The sequence below is a fragment of the Artemia sp. Qi Xiang Cuo genome, chromosome 1 (genome assembly GCF_049724085.1).
Source record: "Artemia sp. Qi Xiang Cuo chromosome 1, ASM4972408v1, whole genome shotgun sequence".
Lineage (NCBI taxonomy): Eukaryota > Metazoa > Arthropoda > Branchiopoda > Anostraca > Artemiidae > Artemia > Artemia sp. Qi Xiang Cuo.
Window position 1 is genome coordinate 55,699,315 of NC_142794.1, and position 18,463 is coordinate 55,717,777.

Below are 18,463 nucleotides of genomic sequence, written 5' to 3' on the forward strand. Positions count from 1 at the left end.
ATACATGATAGTTCAGAGAGAACAAAGGAAAACTTATAGGAGTTGTAACTTAAAAACATTAGCCTAAGTTTATGGACCAATCATTTTATTTGGAGCCCTTTCTTCAGAGGTCCTAAATAACAAACTGGCAAAATCACACGTCTGTTATTTTAATGTTCTTCAGTAAATTCCCATGTTTTTTAAATCTTAGCAAATATTCATGAAAAAACACAATTTTATAAACGGAAAATAAATTGACCATGGTTTTACAATGCTATTTTGTTTTAATTTCGGTATAAGAATCGATTTTAAAAGGAAAACTTAGCAATAAATAAAATAAATCGTTTTAATAGGCAAAACCTCTTAATGTATTCTGTCTTTAATATAAGACTAAATAATTATAACTAGTTCAGGAACAAACAATTAAAAAAGCAAGTGTTTGATAGGTATTCCTTATTCGTATATTTGCCTTTAATATCAGACTAAATAAATAAAACTAAATAAGGAGAACTGTATGCGTACGGAAATCGGAGGTTTTAATAGTTGCCTTGGAATTGGGGTCGTAGCCACTGTTTAAATACCCTTCATCTTTTTATGTTAAGATAAAACCACAGTACCTTGCTGACATCAGGCGTCCGTCTCAAATTCAAGCCATTGAGTAAGTTTTGACGGAAAAGTTCAACTTCTTCTTCGGTTGGTGCGTAATACACGCTTGAATCCATTGGTGAATCAAGAGGTAAGGATTCAACAAACTGTCCAGAAATGAGTAGACACACAATTGAAACAATTCCAAATGCTGTTGTATAGAAGGCCATTACCGGCAATCACAAAGCGATTACTGATAAATAAAGAATCTGAAAAGGAGAAAGATCGTTTGAGAATGATGCTTTCAGACGTCAAAATTGAAATGTCATCAACTTCAAACACCTCCGTGGTTTTACCCGCTACTTAAATATCCTAAAATATAATCGTGATGTTTCTTTAGATATGCTGTCACTCATTCTCAATGAGAACTTTGATTTACTCAATTGCAAATACGACAAGGAAAGGTAAATGTAAAGGCCTAAAGGGGTTTCGTTTCTATTTTTCTGGGGAACAATTTTCTTTAAGCTATTCAACTAGAAAAATATTTTGTGGAAGTCTTATTTAAAAGAAAATTTGCCTGACTAAAACTCCGCATTTATTCGCATAATGACTAAAACTCCGTATTTCAAATTCGTAATGCCATCCATTGCAAAGCCATTATACTCGTTTCAGTTCTGCAAGTTGGAGACAGTGAGAAGGGCTCTGAACCCTTCCTCTAATAATATGACCGAAATATATTAGATACAGTTGTTTTCGTAGTTGAAGCCCCCACGTCTCTCCTGAAGCCCCTCTGTATCGTGACCCCTTAGTCTCGTCTATAAATGTACAGTTAAATAAAAATGTGGAGAAAATAAAATAGAAAAACAAGAATTGGCTGTCATCTAGTTTAATTAGAAGTATGCTCATGATTTGTTTTAGTTCGCAAGCGCATACGCGGGACTCTAGGAAAAGAAGTTGACGGAAAAGAAATTGAGCATTGCGCCCTCTGCTTTGCAGAGGCAGGTATGTGGAGGAAACTTGAGGGCTTCAGGTTACCCCTACTTTCTCAACCCCGAAAAAATCCTATGTGTATCTGATAAATTGTAATAGTCTTATATTTGAGAACTAGTATAATAACAATAAAATACAATGATAAAAATGTAGACTTGAGGGATCAATGGGGGGGGGGTTGTATAAACCCTAATCCTGCTGGTCTACTTCAATTTCAAAGTACTTTTGTTTGAAGTTAGACAGTTTATTTTCTTGAGCTTTCTAGCAAAGGAGTACTATTTGTGGAGAACACAGCTGAAGGCTACTGTGTTTATGTAATTCTCTAGAAATGAAAAGCACCAAAAAGATACGTTTTGAAAAAGAATGGAATGCTGTTCATTGGCGTCGGCAATGGGGGCAGGAGGGACCATGGCCCCCCTGGAAATTTAGGACTATAAAGTAATTATTAGGAAACCAAAGGAAAGAGAGCAGAATAGGGAAAACCCATGAATAAAATGTTAGTTGCCTTTTTGTTGGCTGCCTGCCAATAGATTTTGACCCATAACAAGGAAAACAAAAGTTCGAATTTGTGACTGAGTAGACCTTAACCAGTTTTCCACAAACATTTTTTCTATATGATTTGGTTGGAGCAAAAAAAAATCAAATTCTTCATAGTAATGAATGGTATATGAAGTAAATAACGATCCTTGTCAATAACGAAAGTAAAAGAGCGTAAATATTGATAGCATTCAGTCAAAGAATCAGCTTTTTATAGTGATACTAAATATGTATTCGCTTATTAGTAATTAGTGCAGTTATTAGAACACGAAAAAGTTCCTATAATTATAGAAAACATAAAGAAAACAACTTAATAAGGGGCAATTTCAGTAAAAATATGCCGTCAACTTTTGCTTGCATTGCAAGAGTACCCATGAGCTGATATATAAAGCCACTATAATCATAATAAGAAATGTTTCCCTTGAACGGAATGCTGGGAATTTCTGTATTTTCCCCTTGAACGGATTCATTTTTTGTGTTTTATTATAAATTTTTCTTTCCAGGAGTGATGGTAGTAGTATGCTTATAATGAATTTGCTTGCCTTATGTTCCTTACTGTGCTATTTGCTTGCCTTATGTTCCATGGTACCTTTCCAGAGCATGTACTTATGTATTTGCTTGCCTTATGTTCCTTACCGTGCTATTTGCTTGCCTTATGTTCCTTCCTGTGCTATTTGCTTGCCTTATGTTCCTTGTGGAGAAACAAGGGTTAAACTGATTATTGGACAATTTCCTTTAGTCAAGACTAGTTTGTTAGGAATGTATCGCTGCTAAAGCCAACTCTAATTGCAAGAAAAAAAAGGGTATAGCATTTGCGAATTGGACTATACGAATGATATTAATTGAATAATAGGGAAAAAAACAGAGCTACATAGCATTTGCGAATTGGATCGTATGAAGGTGTAGAAAAAAGGCTTAAACTGATTATTGGACAATTGCATTTAGTCAAGACTAGTTTGTTAGGAATGTGTCGCTGCTAAAGCAAACTCTAATTACAAAAAAAAGGGGTATAGCAGTAGAACTCTATCATGAGCTCCGACGAGTACACATGTGCTGCCATCTACAATTGAGTCTAACGCTGACGGGCTATAATTTATTCAAGGATTATCGATCGAGTCTAGTGGGGTCAAGGTCAATTGATTTGTTGTTTTTTTGTCCAGGTGTAATGACACTGGGGATGATTTACATAATCGGTGGGGAATGTATTGATCTAGGACTCGAGGGGGGAAGTGAATTTCCGAAAACTTGACTTACATAATCGGTGGGGGAGAGATGTGTTGATCGAGGTCTCGACTAGGACAAGTGAATTTCCGAGAAATTGATTTACATAATCAGTGGGGAATGTATTGATCCAGAACTCGACTAGGACAAGTGAATTTCCGAGAACTTGATTTACATAATCGATGGGGGAATGTATTGATACAGGACTCGACTAGGACAAGTGAATTTCCAAGAACTTGATTTACATAATCGGTGGGGGAATGTATTGATATAGGTTAGGTTAGGTTAGAAATGACATCACTTGTTTCCTAGGAATTATACGGGATTCTAAAGAGATAGAAAAATCCTTTTTTAAATACGGCTTCTTCGATCTTTAGGTCACAGAGATAAATTAATATTCTATCGAAACCATAATAATGTAGGTAGGAACATCTATGAGATGAAGAGATTAAAGCAGGAAATGGCTTCCTAGGAATTTCAAATGTGACAGTGCAGGGATGCCAAAACAAAAGGAACTTGATTTACATAATCGGTGGGGGAATGTATTGATCTAGGTTAGGTTAGGTTAGAAATGACATCACTAGTTTCCTAGGAATTATGCGGGATTCTAAAGAGATAGAAAAATCCTTTTTTAAATACGGCTTCTTCGATCTTTAGGTCACATATATAAATTAATATTCTATCGAAACCAAAATAATGTAGCTAGGAACATCTTAGAGATGAAGAAATTAACGCGGGAAAGGGTTTCCTAGGAATTTCAAATGTGATGGCGCAGGGATGCCAAAACAAAAGAAACACGCAGAAATTACTTTTAGGGGATTATTTGGGCCAAACCATTTGAGACATTTTAGAAGATGATTTAGGCGAAACCGTTTAAGGCATTTTAGAAGATGATTTTAGAAGATGATTTGGGGTGAAACTCTGTGGTCGTTATAATATACAAGTTCCATTTGATCAATGTGGTGAGGTCCCCTACCCCAACCCCAAAGGGCCCCCTACTCCAACCCAAAAGGGCCCCCCGGGCCCCAAAGGCTCCACGGGCCACCAAAGGGCCCCTAATACTTTTGATTCTATTTGTTTGCATGTCTGGGTTGATGTTAGCAAGTCCAAGAATTTGTCTTTGTTGGTTTGAATGTCTATAGTGTCTGTCTTTCTCTGTTTGTGTGTCTGATTCTATTTGTTTGCATGTCCAGGTTGATGTTTGCAAGTCCAAGAAATTGTCATTGTTGGTTTGAATGTTTAAAGCGTCTGTCTTTCTCTGCTTGTGTGTCTGATTCTATTTGTTTGCTTGTCTGGGTTGATGTTTGCAAGCCCAAGTATTTGTCTTTGTTGGTCGGAATGTCTATAGTGTCTGTCTTTCTCTGTTTGTGTGTATGATTATATTTGTTTGCATGTCTAGGTTGATGTTTGCAAGTCAACGTATTTGTCTTTGTTGGTTTGAATGTCTATAGTGTCTGTCTTTCTCTGTTTGTGTGTCTGATTCTATTTCTTTGCATGTCTGGGTTGATGTTTGCAAGTCCAAGTATTTGTCTTTGTTGATTTGAATGTCTAAAGTGTATGTCTTTTTCTGTTTGTGTGTCTGATTCTATTTGTTTGCATGTCTGGGCTGGTGTTTGCAAGTCCAATAATTTGTCATTGTTGGTTTGAATCTCCAAAGTGTCTGTCTTTCTCTGTTTGTGTGTCTGATTCTATTTGTTTCCATGTCTGGGTTGATGTTTGCAAGTCCAAGAATTTGTCTTTGTTGGTTGGAATGTCTATAGTGTCTGTCTTTCTCTGTTTGTGTGTCTGATTCTATTTGTTTACATGTTTTTATTGGTGTTTTTAAGTCCAACTATTTGTTATTGTTGGATTGAATGTCAAAAGTGTCTGTCGTTCATTGTTTGTGTGTTTGATTCATTTTCTTTGCATGTCAGGATTGATTTTTGCAAATCCAAGAATTTGTCTTTGTGGTTTTGAATGTCTAAAGTGTCTGTCTTTTTCTGTTTGTGTTTTTGATTCTATTTGTTTGCAGGTCTGGGTTGCTGTTTGCAAGTCCAAGAATTTGTCTTGGTTGGCTTGAATATCAAAAGTGTCTGTCTTTCTCTGTTTGTGTGTCTGATTCTATTTGGTTGCATGTCGTGGTTGGTGTTTGCAAGTCCAAGTATTTGTCTTTGTTGGTTTGAATGTCTAAAGTGTCTGTCATTCTCTGTTTGTGTGTCTGATTCTATTGGTTTGCATGTGTGGGTTGGTGTTTCCATGTCCAAGAATTTGTCATTGTTGGTTTGAATATCTAAAGTTTCTGTCTTTCTCTGTTTGTGTGTCTGATTCTATTTGTTTGCATGTCTGGGCTGGTGCTTGCAAGTCCAAGAATTTGTCTTTTTTGGTTTGAATGTCTTAAGTGTCTGTCGTTCTCTGTTTGTGTGTCTGAATCTATTTGTTTGCAAGTCTGGGATGGTGTTTGCAAGTCCAAGAATTTGTCTTTGATGGTTTGAATGTCTTAAGTTTCTGTCTTTCTCTGTTTGTATGTCTGATTATATTTGTTTACATGTCTGGGTTGGTGTTTGCAAGTCCAAGAATTTGTATTTGTTGGTTTGAATGTCTAAAGTGTCTGTCTTTCTATGTTTTTGTGTCTGATTCTATTTTTTGGCATGTCAGGGTCGGTGTTTGCAAGTCCAAGAATTTGTCTTTGTTGGTTTGAATGTCTAAAGTGTCTGTCTTTCTCTGTTTGTGTGTCTGATTCTATTTGTTTGCATGTCAGGGTTGGTGTTTGCAAGTCCAAGAATTTGAGTTTGTTGGTTTGAATGTCTAAAGTGTCTGTCTTTCACTGTTTGTGTGTCTGATTCTATTTGTTTGCATGTCTGGGTTGGTGTTTGCAAGTTCAAGTATTTGTAGTTGTTGGTTTGAATGTCTAAAGTGTCTGTCTTTCTCTGTTTATGTGTCTGACTATATTTGTTTGCGTGTCTGGGCTAGTGTTTGCAAGTTTAAGTATTTCTCTTTGTTGGTTTGAATGTCTAAAATATCTGTCATGATATGTTTGTGTGTCTGATTCTATTTGTTTGCATGTCTGGGTTGGTGTTTGTAAGCACAAGAATTTGTCTTTGTTGGTTTGAATGTCTAAAGTGTCTGTCCTTCTCTGTTTGTGTGTTTGATTCTATTTGTTTGCATGTCTCGGTTGGTGTTTGAAAGCCCAAGAATTTGTCTTTGTTGGTTTGAATGTCTAAAGTGTCTGTCTTTCTCTGTTTGTGTGTCTGATTCTATTTGTTTGCATGTCTGGGTTAGTGTTTGCAATCCCAAGAATTTGTCTTTGTTGGTTTGAATGTCTAAAGTGTCTGTCTTTCTCTGTTTGTGTGTCTGATTCTATTTGTTTGCTTGTCTGGGTTGGTGTTTGTAAGCCCAAGAATTTGTCTTTGTTGGTTTGAATGTCTAAAGTGTCTGTCCTTCTCTGTTTATGTGTCTGATTCTATTTGTTTGGATGTCTTGGTTGTTGTTTGCAATGTCAAGAATGTTTTTTTGTTTGTTTGAATGTCTAAAGTGTCTATGATCCTCTGTTTGTGCGTTTGATCCAATTTGGTTTGTTGTCTGTGTTGATGTTTGCTAGCCTAAGAATGTATTTTTGTTTGTTTGAATGTCTAAAGTGTCGGTCTTTCTCTGTTTGTGTGTCTGATTCTATTTGTTTGCATGTCTGAGTTGGTGTTTGCAAGTCCAAGAATTTGTCTTTGTTGGTTTGAATGCCTAAAGTGACTGTTTTTCTCTGTTTGTGTGTCTGATTCTATTTGTTTGCATGTCTGGGTTGATGTTTGCAATCCCAAGAATTTGTCTTTGTTGGTTTGAATGTCTAAAGTGTCTGTCTTTCTCTGTTTGTGTGTCTGAGTCTATTTGTTTGCGTGTCTGGGTTGGTGTTTGTAATTCCAAGAATTTGTCTTTTTTGGTTTGAATGTCTAATGTGTCTGTCCTTCTCTGTTTATGTGTCTGATTCTATTTGTTTGCATGTCTGTGTTGGTGTTTGCAAGTCCAAGTATTTTTCTTTTATGGTTTGAATGTCTAAAGGGCCTGTATTTGTCTGTTTGTATGTCTGATTCTATTTGTTGGCATGTCTGGGTTGGTGTTTGCAAGGCCAAGTATTTGTCTTTGTTGATTTGAATGCCTAAAGTGACTGTGTTTCTCTGTTTGTGTGTCTGATTCTATTTGTTTGCATGTCTGGGTTGATGTTTGCAAGCCCAAGAATTTGTCTTGGTTGGTTTGAATGCCTAAAGTGTCTGTGTTTCTCTGTTTGTGTGTCTGATTCTATTTGTTTGCATGTCTGAGTTGGTGTTTGCAAGTCCAACTATTTGTTTTTGTTGGTTTGGATGTCTAAAGTGTCTGTTTTTCTCTGTTTGTGTGTCTGATTCTATTTGTTTGCATGTCTGGGTTGATTTTTGCAAGTGCAAGTATTTGTCTTTTTTGGTTTGAATGTCTAAAGTGTCTGTCTTTCTCTGTTTGTGTGTCTGATTTTATTTGTTTGCACGTCTGAGTTGGTGTTTGCAAGTCCAAGAATTTGTCTTTGTTGGTTTGGATGTCTAAAGTGCCTGTCTTTCTCTGTATGTGTGTCTGATTCTATTTGTTTGCATGTCTGGATTGATGTTTGCAAGTCCAAGAATTTGTTTTTGTTGGTTTGAATTCCTAAAGTGACTGTCTATCTCTGTTTGTGCGTCTGATTCTATTTGTCGGCATGTCTGGGTTGATGTTTGCAAGCCCAAGAATTTGTCTTTGTTGGTTTGAATGTCTAAAGTGTCTGTCTTTCGCTGTTTGGGTGTTTGATTCTATTTGTTTGCATGTCTGGGTTGATGTTTGCAAGTCCATGAATTTGTCTTTGTTGGTTTGAATGCCTAAAGTTTCTGTCTTTCTCTGTTTGTGTGTCTTATTCTATTTATTTGCATGCCTGGGTTGGTGTTTTCAAGTCCAAGAATTTGTCTTTGTTGGTTTGAATGTCTAAAGTGTCTGTCTTTCTCTGTTTGTGTGTGTGATTCTATTTGTTTGCATGTCTGGGTTGATTTTTGCAAGTCAAAGAATTTGTCTTTGTTGTTTTGAATGTCTAAAGTGTATGTATTTCTCTGTTTTTGTGTCTGATTCTTTTTGTTTTCATGTTTGGGTTGATTTTTGCAAGTCCAAGAATTTTTATCTGTTGATTTGAATGTCTAAACTGTCTGTCTTTATCTGTTTGTGTGTGTGAATATATTTGTTTATATGTCTGGGTTGGTGTTTGCAAGTCCAAGAATTTGTCTTTGTTCGTTTGAATGCCTAAAGTGTCTATCTTTCTCTGTGTGTTTGTTTGATTCTATTTCTTTGCATGTCTTGATTGTTTTTTGCATGTCCAATTATTTGTCTTTGTCGGTTTTAATGTCTAAAGTGTTCATCTTTCCCTGTTTGTGTGTCTGAATCTATTTGTTGGCATGTCTGGGCTGGTGTTTGCAAGTCCAAGAATTTGTCTTTGTTGGTTTGAATGTCTAAAGTGTCTGTCTTTCTCTGTTTGTGTGTCTGATTCTATTTGTTTGCATGTCTGGGTTGATGTTTGCAACTCCAAGTATTTGTCTTTATTGGTTTGAATGTCTAAAGTGTCTGTCTTTCTCTGTTTGTGTTTCTGATTCTATTTGTTTTCATGTCTGGGATTGGTGTTTGCAAGTCCAACTATTTGTCTTTGTTGGTTTGAATGTCTAAAGTGTCTGTCTTTCACTGTTTGTGTGTCTGATTCTATTTGTTTGCATGTCTGGGTTGGTGTTTGCAAGTTCAAGTATTTGTAGTTGTTGGTTTGAATGTCTAAAGTGTCTGTCTTTCTCTGTTTTTGTGTCTGATCCTATTTCTTTGCATGTCTGGGTTGGTGTTTGCAAGTTCAAGTATTTGTCTTTGTTGGTTTGAATGCCTAAAGTGTCTGTCGTTCTCTGTTTCTGTGTCTGAGTCTGTTTGTTTGCATGTCTGGGTTGGTGTTTGCAAGCCCAAGTCTGTGTTTTTTTTTGTATGAATGAATACAGGGACTGTCTTTCTATTTTTGTGTGTCTTATTCTATTTTTTTGATTGTTTGTGTTGGTACTTGAAAGTCCAACCGTCTTTATTTTTTGGTTTGAATGTCTAAAGTGTCAGTACTTCTCTGTTTGTGCGTCTGATTATATTTTTTTTCATTACTGTGCTGATTTTCGCATTTCCAATAATTTGTCTTTTTTTGTTTGAATGCCTACAGTGTCTATCTTTCTACATTTATTTGTTTGTTTATATTTCTATGATTTTACGTGTTGTTGTTTGAAAGTCCAATAATTTGTCTTTGACAGTTTTAAAGTCTAATGTGTTCGTCTTTCTCTGTTTGTGTGTCTGATTCTATTATTTGCATGTCTGGGTTGGTTTTTGCAAGTCCAAAAATTTATCTTTGTCGGTTTTAATGTCTAAAGTGTGTGTCTTTCTCTGCTTGTGTGTCTGATTCTATTTGTTTGCATGTCTGGGTTGGTGTTTGCAAGTCCAAGAATTTGTCTTTATTGGTTTGAATGTCTAAAGTGTCTGTCTTTCTCTGCTTGTGTGTCTGATTCTATTTTTTTTCATGTCTGGGTTGGTGTTTGCAAGTCCAACTATTTGTCTTTGTTGGTTTGAATGTCTAAAGTGTCTGTCTTTCTCTGTTTGTGTGTCTGATTCTATTTGTTTGCATGTCTGGGTTGGTGTTTGCACGTTCAAGTATCTGTATTTGTTGGTTTGAATGTCTAAAGTGTCTGTCTTTCTCTGGTTGTGTGTCTGATTCTATTTGCTTGCATGTCTGGGTTGGTGTTTGCAAGTGCAAGTATTTGTCTTTGTTGGTTTGAATGTCTAAGGTGTCTGTCATTCTCTGTTTGTGTGTCTGATTCTATTTGTTTGCATGTCTGGGTTGGTGTTTGTAAGCCCAAGTATTTGTCTTTGTTGGTTTGAATGCCTAAAGTGTCTGTCCTTCTCTGTTTGTGTGTCTGATCCTATTTGTTTGCTTGTCTCGGTTGGTGTTTGCAAGTCCAAGTATTTGTCTTTTTTTGTTTTAATGTCTACAGTGTCTGTCGTTCTCTCTTTGTGTGTATGATTCTATTTTTTTGCATGTCTGGGTTTGTGGTTGCAAGACCAAGAATTTGTAGTTATTTATTTGAATTCCTAAAGTGACTGTCATTCTCTGTTTATGCGTCTGATTCTATTTGTTGGCATGTCTGTGTTGATGTGTGCAATCCCAAAAATCTGTCTTTGTTGGTTTGAATGCCTAAAGTGCGTGTCTCTCTCTGTTTGTGTGTCTGTTTCTATTTGTTGGCATGTCTGGGTTGGTGTTTGTAAGCCCAAGAATTTGTCTTTGTCTGCTCGTATGTCTAAAGTGTCTGTCCTTCTCTGTTTGTGTGTCTGATTATATTTGTTTGTATGTCTTGGTTGGTGTTGGCAAGTCCAAGAATTTGTCTTTTATGATTTGAATGTCTAAAGTAGAGGTGATTTTCTGGATGTGTGTCTGAGTATTTTTTTTGGCACGTCTGGGTTGGTGTTTGCAAGTCCAAGTATTTGTCTTTGTTGGTTTGAATGTCTAAAGTGACTGTTTTTATCTGTTTGTGTGTCTGATTCTATTTGTTTGAATGTCTGGGTTAGTGTTTGCAATCCCAAGAATTTGTCTTTGTTGGTTTGAATGTCTAAAGTGTCTGTCTTTCTCTGTTTGTGTGTCTGATTCTATTTGTTTGCTTGTCTGTGTTGGTGTTTGCAAGACCAAGAATTTGTCTTTGTTGGTTTGAATGTCTAAAGTGTCTGTCATTCTCGGTTTATGTGTCTGATTCTATTTGTTTGCATGTCTGGGTTGGTGTTTGCAAGCCCAAGAATTTGTCTTTGTTGGTTTGAATGTCTAAAGTGTCTCTCTTTCTCTGTTTGTGTGTCTGATTCTATTTGTTTTCATGTCTGTGTTGGTGTTTGCAAGACCAAGAATTTGTCTTTGTTGGTTTGAATGCCTAAAGTGACTGTTTTTCTCTGTTTGTGTGTCTTATTCTATTTGTTTGCATGTCTGGGTTGATGTTTGCAAGACCAAGAATTTGTCTTGGTTGGTTTGAATGCCTAAAGTTTCTGTCTTTCTCTGTTTGTGTGTCTGATTCTATTTGTTTGCATGTCTGAGTTTGTGTTTGCAAGTCCAAGTATTTGTCTTTGTTGGTTTGAATGTCTAAAGTGTCTGTCTTTCTCTTTTTGTGTGTCTTATTCTATTTGTTTGCATGTCTGGGTTGATTTTTGCAAGTCCAAGTATTTGTCTTTTTTGGTTTGAATGTCTAAAGTGTTTGTCTTTCTCTGTTTGTGTGTCTGATTTTATTTGTTTGCACGTCTGAGTTGGTGTTTGCAAGTCCAAGAATTTGTCTTTGTTGGTTTGGATGTCTAAAGTGCCTGTCTTTCTCTGTATGTGTGTCTGATTCTATTTGTTTGCATGTCTGGGTTGATGTTTGCAAGTCCAAGAATTTGTCTTTGTTGGTTTGAATGCCTAAAGTGACTGTCTTTCTCTTTTTGTGTGTCTGATTCTATTTGTCGGCATGTCTGTGTTGCTGTTTGCAAGTCCAAGAATTTGCCTTTGTTGGTTTGAATATCTAAAGTGTCTGTCTTTCGCTGTTTGGGTGTCTGATTCTATTTTTTTGCATGTCTAGGCTGATGTTTGCAAGTCCAAGAATCTGTCTTTGTTGGTTTGAATGTCTAAAGTGTCTATCTATCTCTGTTTTTGTGTCTGATTCTATTTGTTTGCATGTCTGTGTTGGTGTTTGCAAGTCCAAGTATTTGTCTTTGTTGGTTTGAATGTCTAAAGTGTCTGTCTTTCTCTTTTTTTGTTTATTATTCTATTTGTTTGCATGTCTGGGTTGATGTATGAAAGTCAAAGTAATTTTCTTTTTTGGTTTGAAATACTAAAGTTTATGTATTTGTCTGTTTTTGTGTTTGATTCTCTTTGTTTGAATGTCTGGGTTGTTGTTTGCAATTCAAAGTATTTGTCTTTTTTGGTTTGAATGTCTAAAGTGTCTGTCTTTCTCTGTTTGTGTGTCTGATTCTATTTGTTTGCATGTCAGGGTTGGTGTTTGCAAGTCAAAGAATTTGTCTTTGTTGGTTTGAATTACTAAAGTGTCTGTCTTTCTCTGTTTGTGTGTCTGTTTCTATTTCTTTGCATGTCTGGATTGGTTTTTGCATGTCAAATTATTTGTCTTTGTTGGTTTTAATGTCTAAAGTTTTCGTCTTTCTCTGTTTGTGTGTCTGATTCTATTTGTTTGCATGTCTGGGTTGGTGTTTGCAAGTCTAAGATTTTGTCTTTTTATGTTTGAATGTCTAAAGTGTCTGTCTTTCTCTGCTTGTATGTCTGATTCTATTTGTTTGCATGTCTAGGTTTGTGTTTGCAAGTCCAAGTATTTTTCTTTGTTGTTTGGAATGTCTAAAGTATCTGTCTTTCTCTGTTTGTGTGTCTGATTCTATTTGTTTGCATGTCTGGGTTGGTGTTTGCAAGTCCAAATATTTGTCTTTGTTCGTTAGAATGTCTAAAGTGTCTGTCTTTCTCTGATTGTGTGTCTGATTCTTTTTGTTTGCATGTCAGGGTTGATGTTTGCAAGTCCAAGAATTTGTCTTTGTTGGTTTTATTGACTAAAGTGTCTGTCTTTCTCTGTTTGTGTGTCTGATTCTATTTGTTTGCTTGTCTGGGTTGGTGATTGCAAGTCCAAGTACTTGTCTTTTTTGTTTTGAATGTCTAAAGTGTCTATCTTTCTCTGTTTGTGTGTGTCTGATTCTATTTTTTTGACTGTCTCGGCTGGTGTTTGCAAGTCTAAGTACTTGTCTTTGTTGGTTTGAATGTCTAAAGTGTCTGTCTTTCTCTGCTTGTGTGTCTGATTCTATTTTTTTGCATGTCTGGGTTGGTGTTTGAAAGTCAAAGAATTTTTCTTTTTTGGTTTGAATGTCTAAAGTGTCTGTCTTTCTCTGTTTGTGTTTCTGATTCTATTTGTTTGCATGTCTGGGATTGGTATTTGCAAGTCCATATATTTTTCTTTTTTGATTTGAATATCTAAAGTGTCTGTCTTTCACTGTTTATGTGTTCGATTCTATTTGTTTGCATGTCTGGGTTGATGTTTGCAAGTCCAAGAATTTGTCTTTGTTGGTTTGAATGTCTAAAGTGTCTGTCTTTCTCTTTTCGTGTGTCTGTTTCTATTTGTTTGCATGTCTGCGTTGGTGTTTGCAAGTCCAAGAATTTGTCTTTGTTGTTTTGAATGTCTAAAGTGTCTGTCTTTCTCTGTTTGTGTGTCTGATTCTATTTGTTTGCATGTCTGGGTTGGTGTTTGCAAGTCCAACTATTTGTTTTTGTTGGTTTGAATGTCTAAAGTGTGTGTCTTTCTCTGTTTGTGTGTCTGATTCTATTTGTTTGCATATCTGGGTTGGTGTTTGTAAGTCCAAGTATTTGTCTTTGTTGGTTTGAATGTCTAAAGTGTCTGTCTTTCTTTTGTTTGTGTGTCTTATTCTATTTTTTTGAATGTTTTGGTTGATGTTTGTAAGTCCAAGTATTTGACTTTTTTAGTTTTAATTTCTAAAGACTCTGTCTGTTTGTGTTTGTGAGTCTGATTCTATTTGTCTTCATGTCTGGGTTGATGTTTGCAAGTCCAAATATTTGTCTTTGTTGATTTGAATGTCAAAAGTGTCTGTCTTTCTCTGTTTGTGTGTTCGATTCTATTTGTTTGCATGTCTGGGTTGGTGTTTGCAAGTCCAAGAATTTGTCGTTGTTGGTTTGAATGTCTAAAGTGTCTGTCTTTCTCTGTTTGTGTGTCTGATTCTATTTGTTTGCATGTCTGGGTTGGTGTTTGCAAGTTCAAGTATTTCTCTTTGTTGGTTTGAATGTCTTAAGTTTCTGTCGTTCTCTGTTTGTGTCTGATTCTATTTGTGTGCATGTCTGGGTTGGTGTTTGTAAGACCAAGAATTAGTCTTTGTTGGTTTGAATGTCTAAAGTGTCTGTCATTCTCTGTTTGTGTGTCTGATTATATTTGTTTGCTTGTCTCAGTTTGTGTTTGAAAGTCCAATTATTTTTAATTTATTGTTCGAATTTCCAAAGGGGCTTTCATTCTCACTATGTGTGCCTGATTCTATTTTTTTGCATGTCTGGGTTGATGGTTGCAGGATACAATATTTTCCATTGATGAATCGAATGTCTAAAGTGTCTGTATTCCTATGTTTGTATGTCTGAGTCTATTTGTTTGCATGTGTGGGTTGATGTTCGCAAGTCCAAGAATTTGTTTTTGTTGGTTTGAATGACTAAAGTTTCTGTCTTTCTCTGTTTGTGTGTCTGATTCTATTTGTTTGCATGTCTGGGTTGGTGTTTGTAAGCCCAAGAATTAGTCTTTGTTGGTTTGAATGTCTAAAGTGTCTGTCCTTCTCTGTTTGTGTGTCTGATTCTATTTGTTTGCATGTCTGGGTTGGTGTTTGCAAGCCCAAGAATTTGTCTTTGTTGGTTTGAATGTCTATAGTGTCTTTCTTTCTTTGTTTGTGTGTCTGATTCTATTTGTTTGCATGTCTGAGTTGGTGTTTGCAAGTCCAAGAATTTGTCTTTGTTTGTTTGAATGCCTAAAGTGACTGTTTTTCTCTGTTTGTGTGTCTGATTCTATTTGTTTGCATGTCTGGGTTAATGTTTGAAATCCCAAGAATTTTTCTTTGTTGGTTTGAATGTCTAAAGTGTCTGTCTTTCTATGTTTGTGTGTCTGATTCTATTTGTTTGCATGTCTGGGTTGGTGTTTGAAAGACCAAGAATTTGTCTTTGTTTGTTTGAATGTCTAAAGTGTCTGTCATTCTCTGTTTCTGTGTCTGATTCTATTTGTTTACATGTCTGGGTTGATGTTTGCAAGTCCAAGAATTTGTCTTTGATGGTTTGAATGTCTAAAGTGTCTGTCTTTATCTGTTTGTGTGTCTGATTCTATTTGTTTGCATGTCTGAGTTGGTGTTTGCAAGTCCAAGAATTTGTCTTTGTTGGTTTGAATGCCTAAAGTGTCTGTATTTCTCTGTTTGTGTGTCTTATTATATTTGTTTGCATGTCTGGGTTGATGTTTGCAAGCCCAAGAATTTGTCTTTGTTGGTTTGAATGCCTAAAGTGTCTGTCTTTCTCTGTTTGTGTGTCTGATTCTATTTGTTTGCACGTCTGAGTTAGTGTTTGCAAGTCCAACTATTTGTCTTTGTTGGTTTGAATTTCTAAAGTGTCTGTCTTTCTCTGTTTGTGTGTCTGATTCTATTTGTTTGCATGTCTGGGTTGATTTTTGCAAGTCCAAGTATTTGTCTTTTTTGGTTTGAATGTCTAAAGTGTCTGTCTTTCTCTGTTTGTGTGTCTGATTTTATTTGTTTGCACGTCTGAGTTGGTGTTTGCAAGTCCAAGAATTTGTCTTTGTTGGTTTGGATGTCTAAAGTGACTGTCTTTCTCTGTATGTGTGTCTGATTCTATTTGTTTGCATGTCTGGGTTGCTGTTTGCAAGTCCAAGAATTTGTCTTTGTTGGTTTGAATGCCTAAAGTGAATGTCTATCTCTGTTTGTGTGTCTGATTCTATTTGTTGGCATGTCTGGGTTGATGTTTGCAAGCCCAAGAATTTGTCTTTGTTGGTTTGAATGTCTAAAGTGTCTGTCTTTCGCTGTTTGTGTGTTTGATTCTATTTTTTTGCATGTCTGGGTTGTTGTTTGCAAGTCCAAGTATTTGTCTATTTTGGTTTGAATGACTAAAGTGTTTAAATTTTTCTGTCTTTATAGCTTAGTCTATTTATTTGTCTGTCTGAGTTGATTTTTTCAAGTCATAATAATTGTCTTTGCTAGTTTAACGACAAAAGTGCCTGTCTTAATCTGTCTAGGTGTTCTAATATATTTGTTCGCATTTCAGTGCTGGTGTTTGCAATTCCAAGTATTTGCCTTTGTTTGTTTGAATGTCTAAATTGTCTGTCTTTCGCTGTTTGTGTATCTGATTCTATTTGTTTGCATGTCTTGGTTGATGTTTGCAGGTCCAAGTATTTGTCTTTGTTGGTTTGAATGTCTAAAGTGTCTGTCTTTCTCTGTTTGGGTGTTTGATTCTATTTGTTTGCATGTCTGGGTTGGTGTTTACAAGTCCAAGAATTTGTCTTTGTTGGTTTGAATGTCTAAAGTGTCTGTCTTTCTCTGTTTGTGTGTCTGATTCTATTTCTTTGCATGTCTTGATTGTTTTTTGCATGTCCAAGTATTTGTCTTTGTTGGTTTTAATGTCTAAAGTCTTTGTCTTTCTCTGTTTGTGTGTCTGATTCTATTTGTTTGCATGTCTGGGCTGGTGTTTGCAAGTCCAAGAATGTGCCTTTGTTGGTTTGAATGTCTAAAGTGTCTGTCTTTCTCTGTTTGTGTGTCTGATTCTATTTTTTTGCTTGTCTGGGTTGGTGTTTGCAAGTCCAAGAATTTGACTTTATTGGTTTGAATGTCTAAAGTGTCTGTCTTTCTCTGTTTGTGAGTCTGATTCTATTTGTTTACATGTCTGGGTTGGTGTTTGCAAGTCCAACTATTTGTCTTTTTTAGTTTGAATATCTAAAGTGTCTGTCTTTCACTGTTTGTGTGTTTGATTCAATTTATTTGCATGTCTGGGTTGATGTTTGCAAGTCCAAGAATTTGTCTTTGTTGGTTTGAATGACTAAAGTGTCTGTCTTTCTCTGTTTGTGTGTCTTATTCTATTTCTTTGCATGTCTGAGTTGGTGTTTGCAAGTCCAAGTATTTGTCTTTGTTGGTTTGAATGTCTAAAGTGTCTGTCTTTCTCTGTTTGTGTGTCTGATTCTATTTGTTTGCATGTCTGGGTTGGTGTTTGCAATCCCATGTATTTGTCTTTGTTGGTTTGAATTCCTAAATTGTCTGTCTTTCTCTGTTTGTGTGTCTGATTCTATTTGTTTGCATGTCTGGGTTGGTTTTTGCAAGTCCAAGTACTTGTCTTTGTTTGGTTTGAATCTCTTAAAGTGTCTGTCTTTCTCTGTTTGTGTGTCTGATTCTATTTTTTTGCATGTCTGGGTTGGTGTTTGCAAGTCAAAGAATTTGTCTTTGTTGGTTTGAGTGTCTAAAGTGTCTGTCTTTCTCTGCTTGTGTGTCTGATTCTATTTTTTTGGATGTCTGGGGTGATGTTTGCAACTCCAAGAATTTGTCTTTTTTGGTTTGAATGTCTAAAGTGTCTGTCTTTCTCTGTTTGTTTGTCTGATTCTATTTGTTTGCATGTCTGGGATTGGTTCTTGCAAGTCCAACTATTTTTCTTGGTTTATTTGAATATCTAAAGTGTCTGTCTTTCACTGTTTATGCGTTTGATTCAATTTGTTTGCATGTTTGGTTTGGTGTTTCCAAGTCCGAGAATTTGTCTTTGTCGGTTTGAATGTCTAAAGTGTCTGTCTTTCTCTTTTCGTGTGTCTGTTTCTATTTCTTTGCATGTCTGCGTTGGTGTTTGCAAGTCCAAGAATTTGTCTTTGTTGGTTTGAATGTCTAAAGTGTCTGTCTGTCTCTGTTTGTGTGTCTGATTCCATCTGTTTGCATGTTTGGGTTGTTGTTTGCAAGTCCAAGTATATGTCTTTGTTGGTTTGAATGTCTAAAGTGTGTGTCTTTCTCTGTTTGTGTGTCTGATTCTATTTGTTTGCATGTCTGGGTTGGTGTTTGCAAGTCCAAGAATTTGTCTTTGTTGGTTTGAATGTCTAAAGTGTCTGTCCTTCTCTGCTTGTGTGTCTGATTCTTTTTGTTTGCATGTCTGGGTTGATTTTTGCAAGTCCAAGTATTTGTCTTTGTTGATTTGAATGTCTAAAGTGTCTGTCTTTTTCTGTTTGTGTGTCTGATTTTATTTGTTTGCACGTCTGAGTTGGTGTTTGCAAGTCCAAGAATTTGTCTTTGTTGGTTTGGATGACTAAAGTGACTGTCTTTCTCTGTTTGTGTGTCTGATTCTATTTGTTTGCATGTCTGGGTTGCTGTTTGCAAGTCCAAGTATTTGTCTTTGTTGGTTTGAATGCCAAAGTGACTGTCTTTCTTTGTTTGTGTGACTGATTCTATTTTTTGGCATGTCTGGGTTGATGTTTGCAAGCCCAAAAATTTGTCTTTGTTGGTTTGAATGACTAAATTGTATGTTTTTCTCTGTTTGTTCGTTTGATTCTATTTTTTTGCATGTCTGGGTTGATGTTTGCAAGCCCAAGAATTTGTCTTTGTTGGTTTGAATGCCTAA

At 36.0% G+C, this 18,463-nt stretch overlaps 1 protein-coding gene across 1 annotated transcript in view; it reads right to left on the bottom strand.

Moving 5' to 3' along the window:
- Window positions 1-18,463, bottom strand: part of mav (TGF-beta domain-containing family member maverick) — a 66,627-nt gene that overhangs the window by 13,575 nt on the left and 34,589 nt on the right. Inside the window, exon 2 of the mRNA XM_089095681.1 lies at window positions 597-833. Within this exon, the coding sequence (XP_088951807.1) occupies window positions 597-794 (198 nt within the window). The 5' untranslated portion in view covers window positions 795-833. The remainder of the gene's footprint in view (window positions 1-596; window positions 834-18,463) is intronic.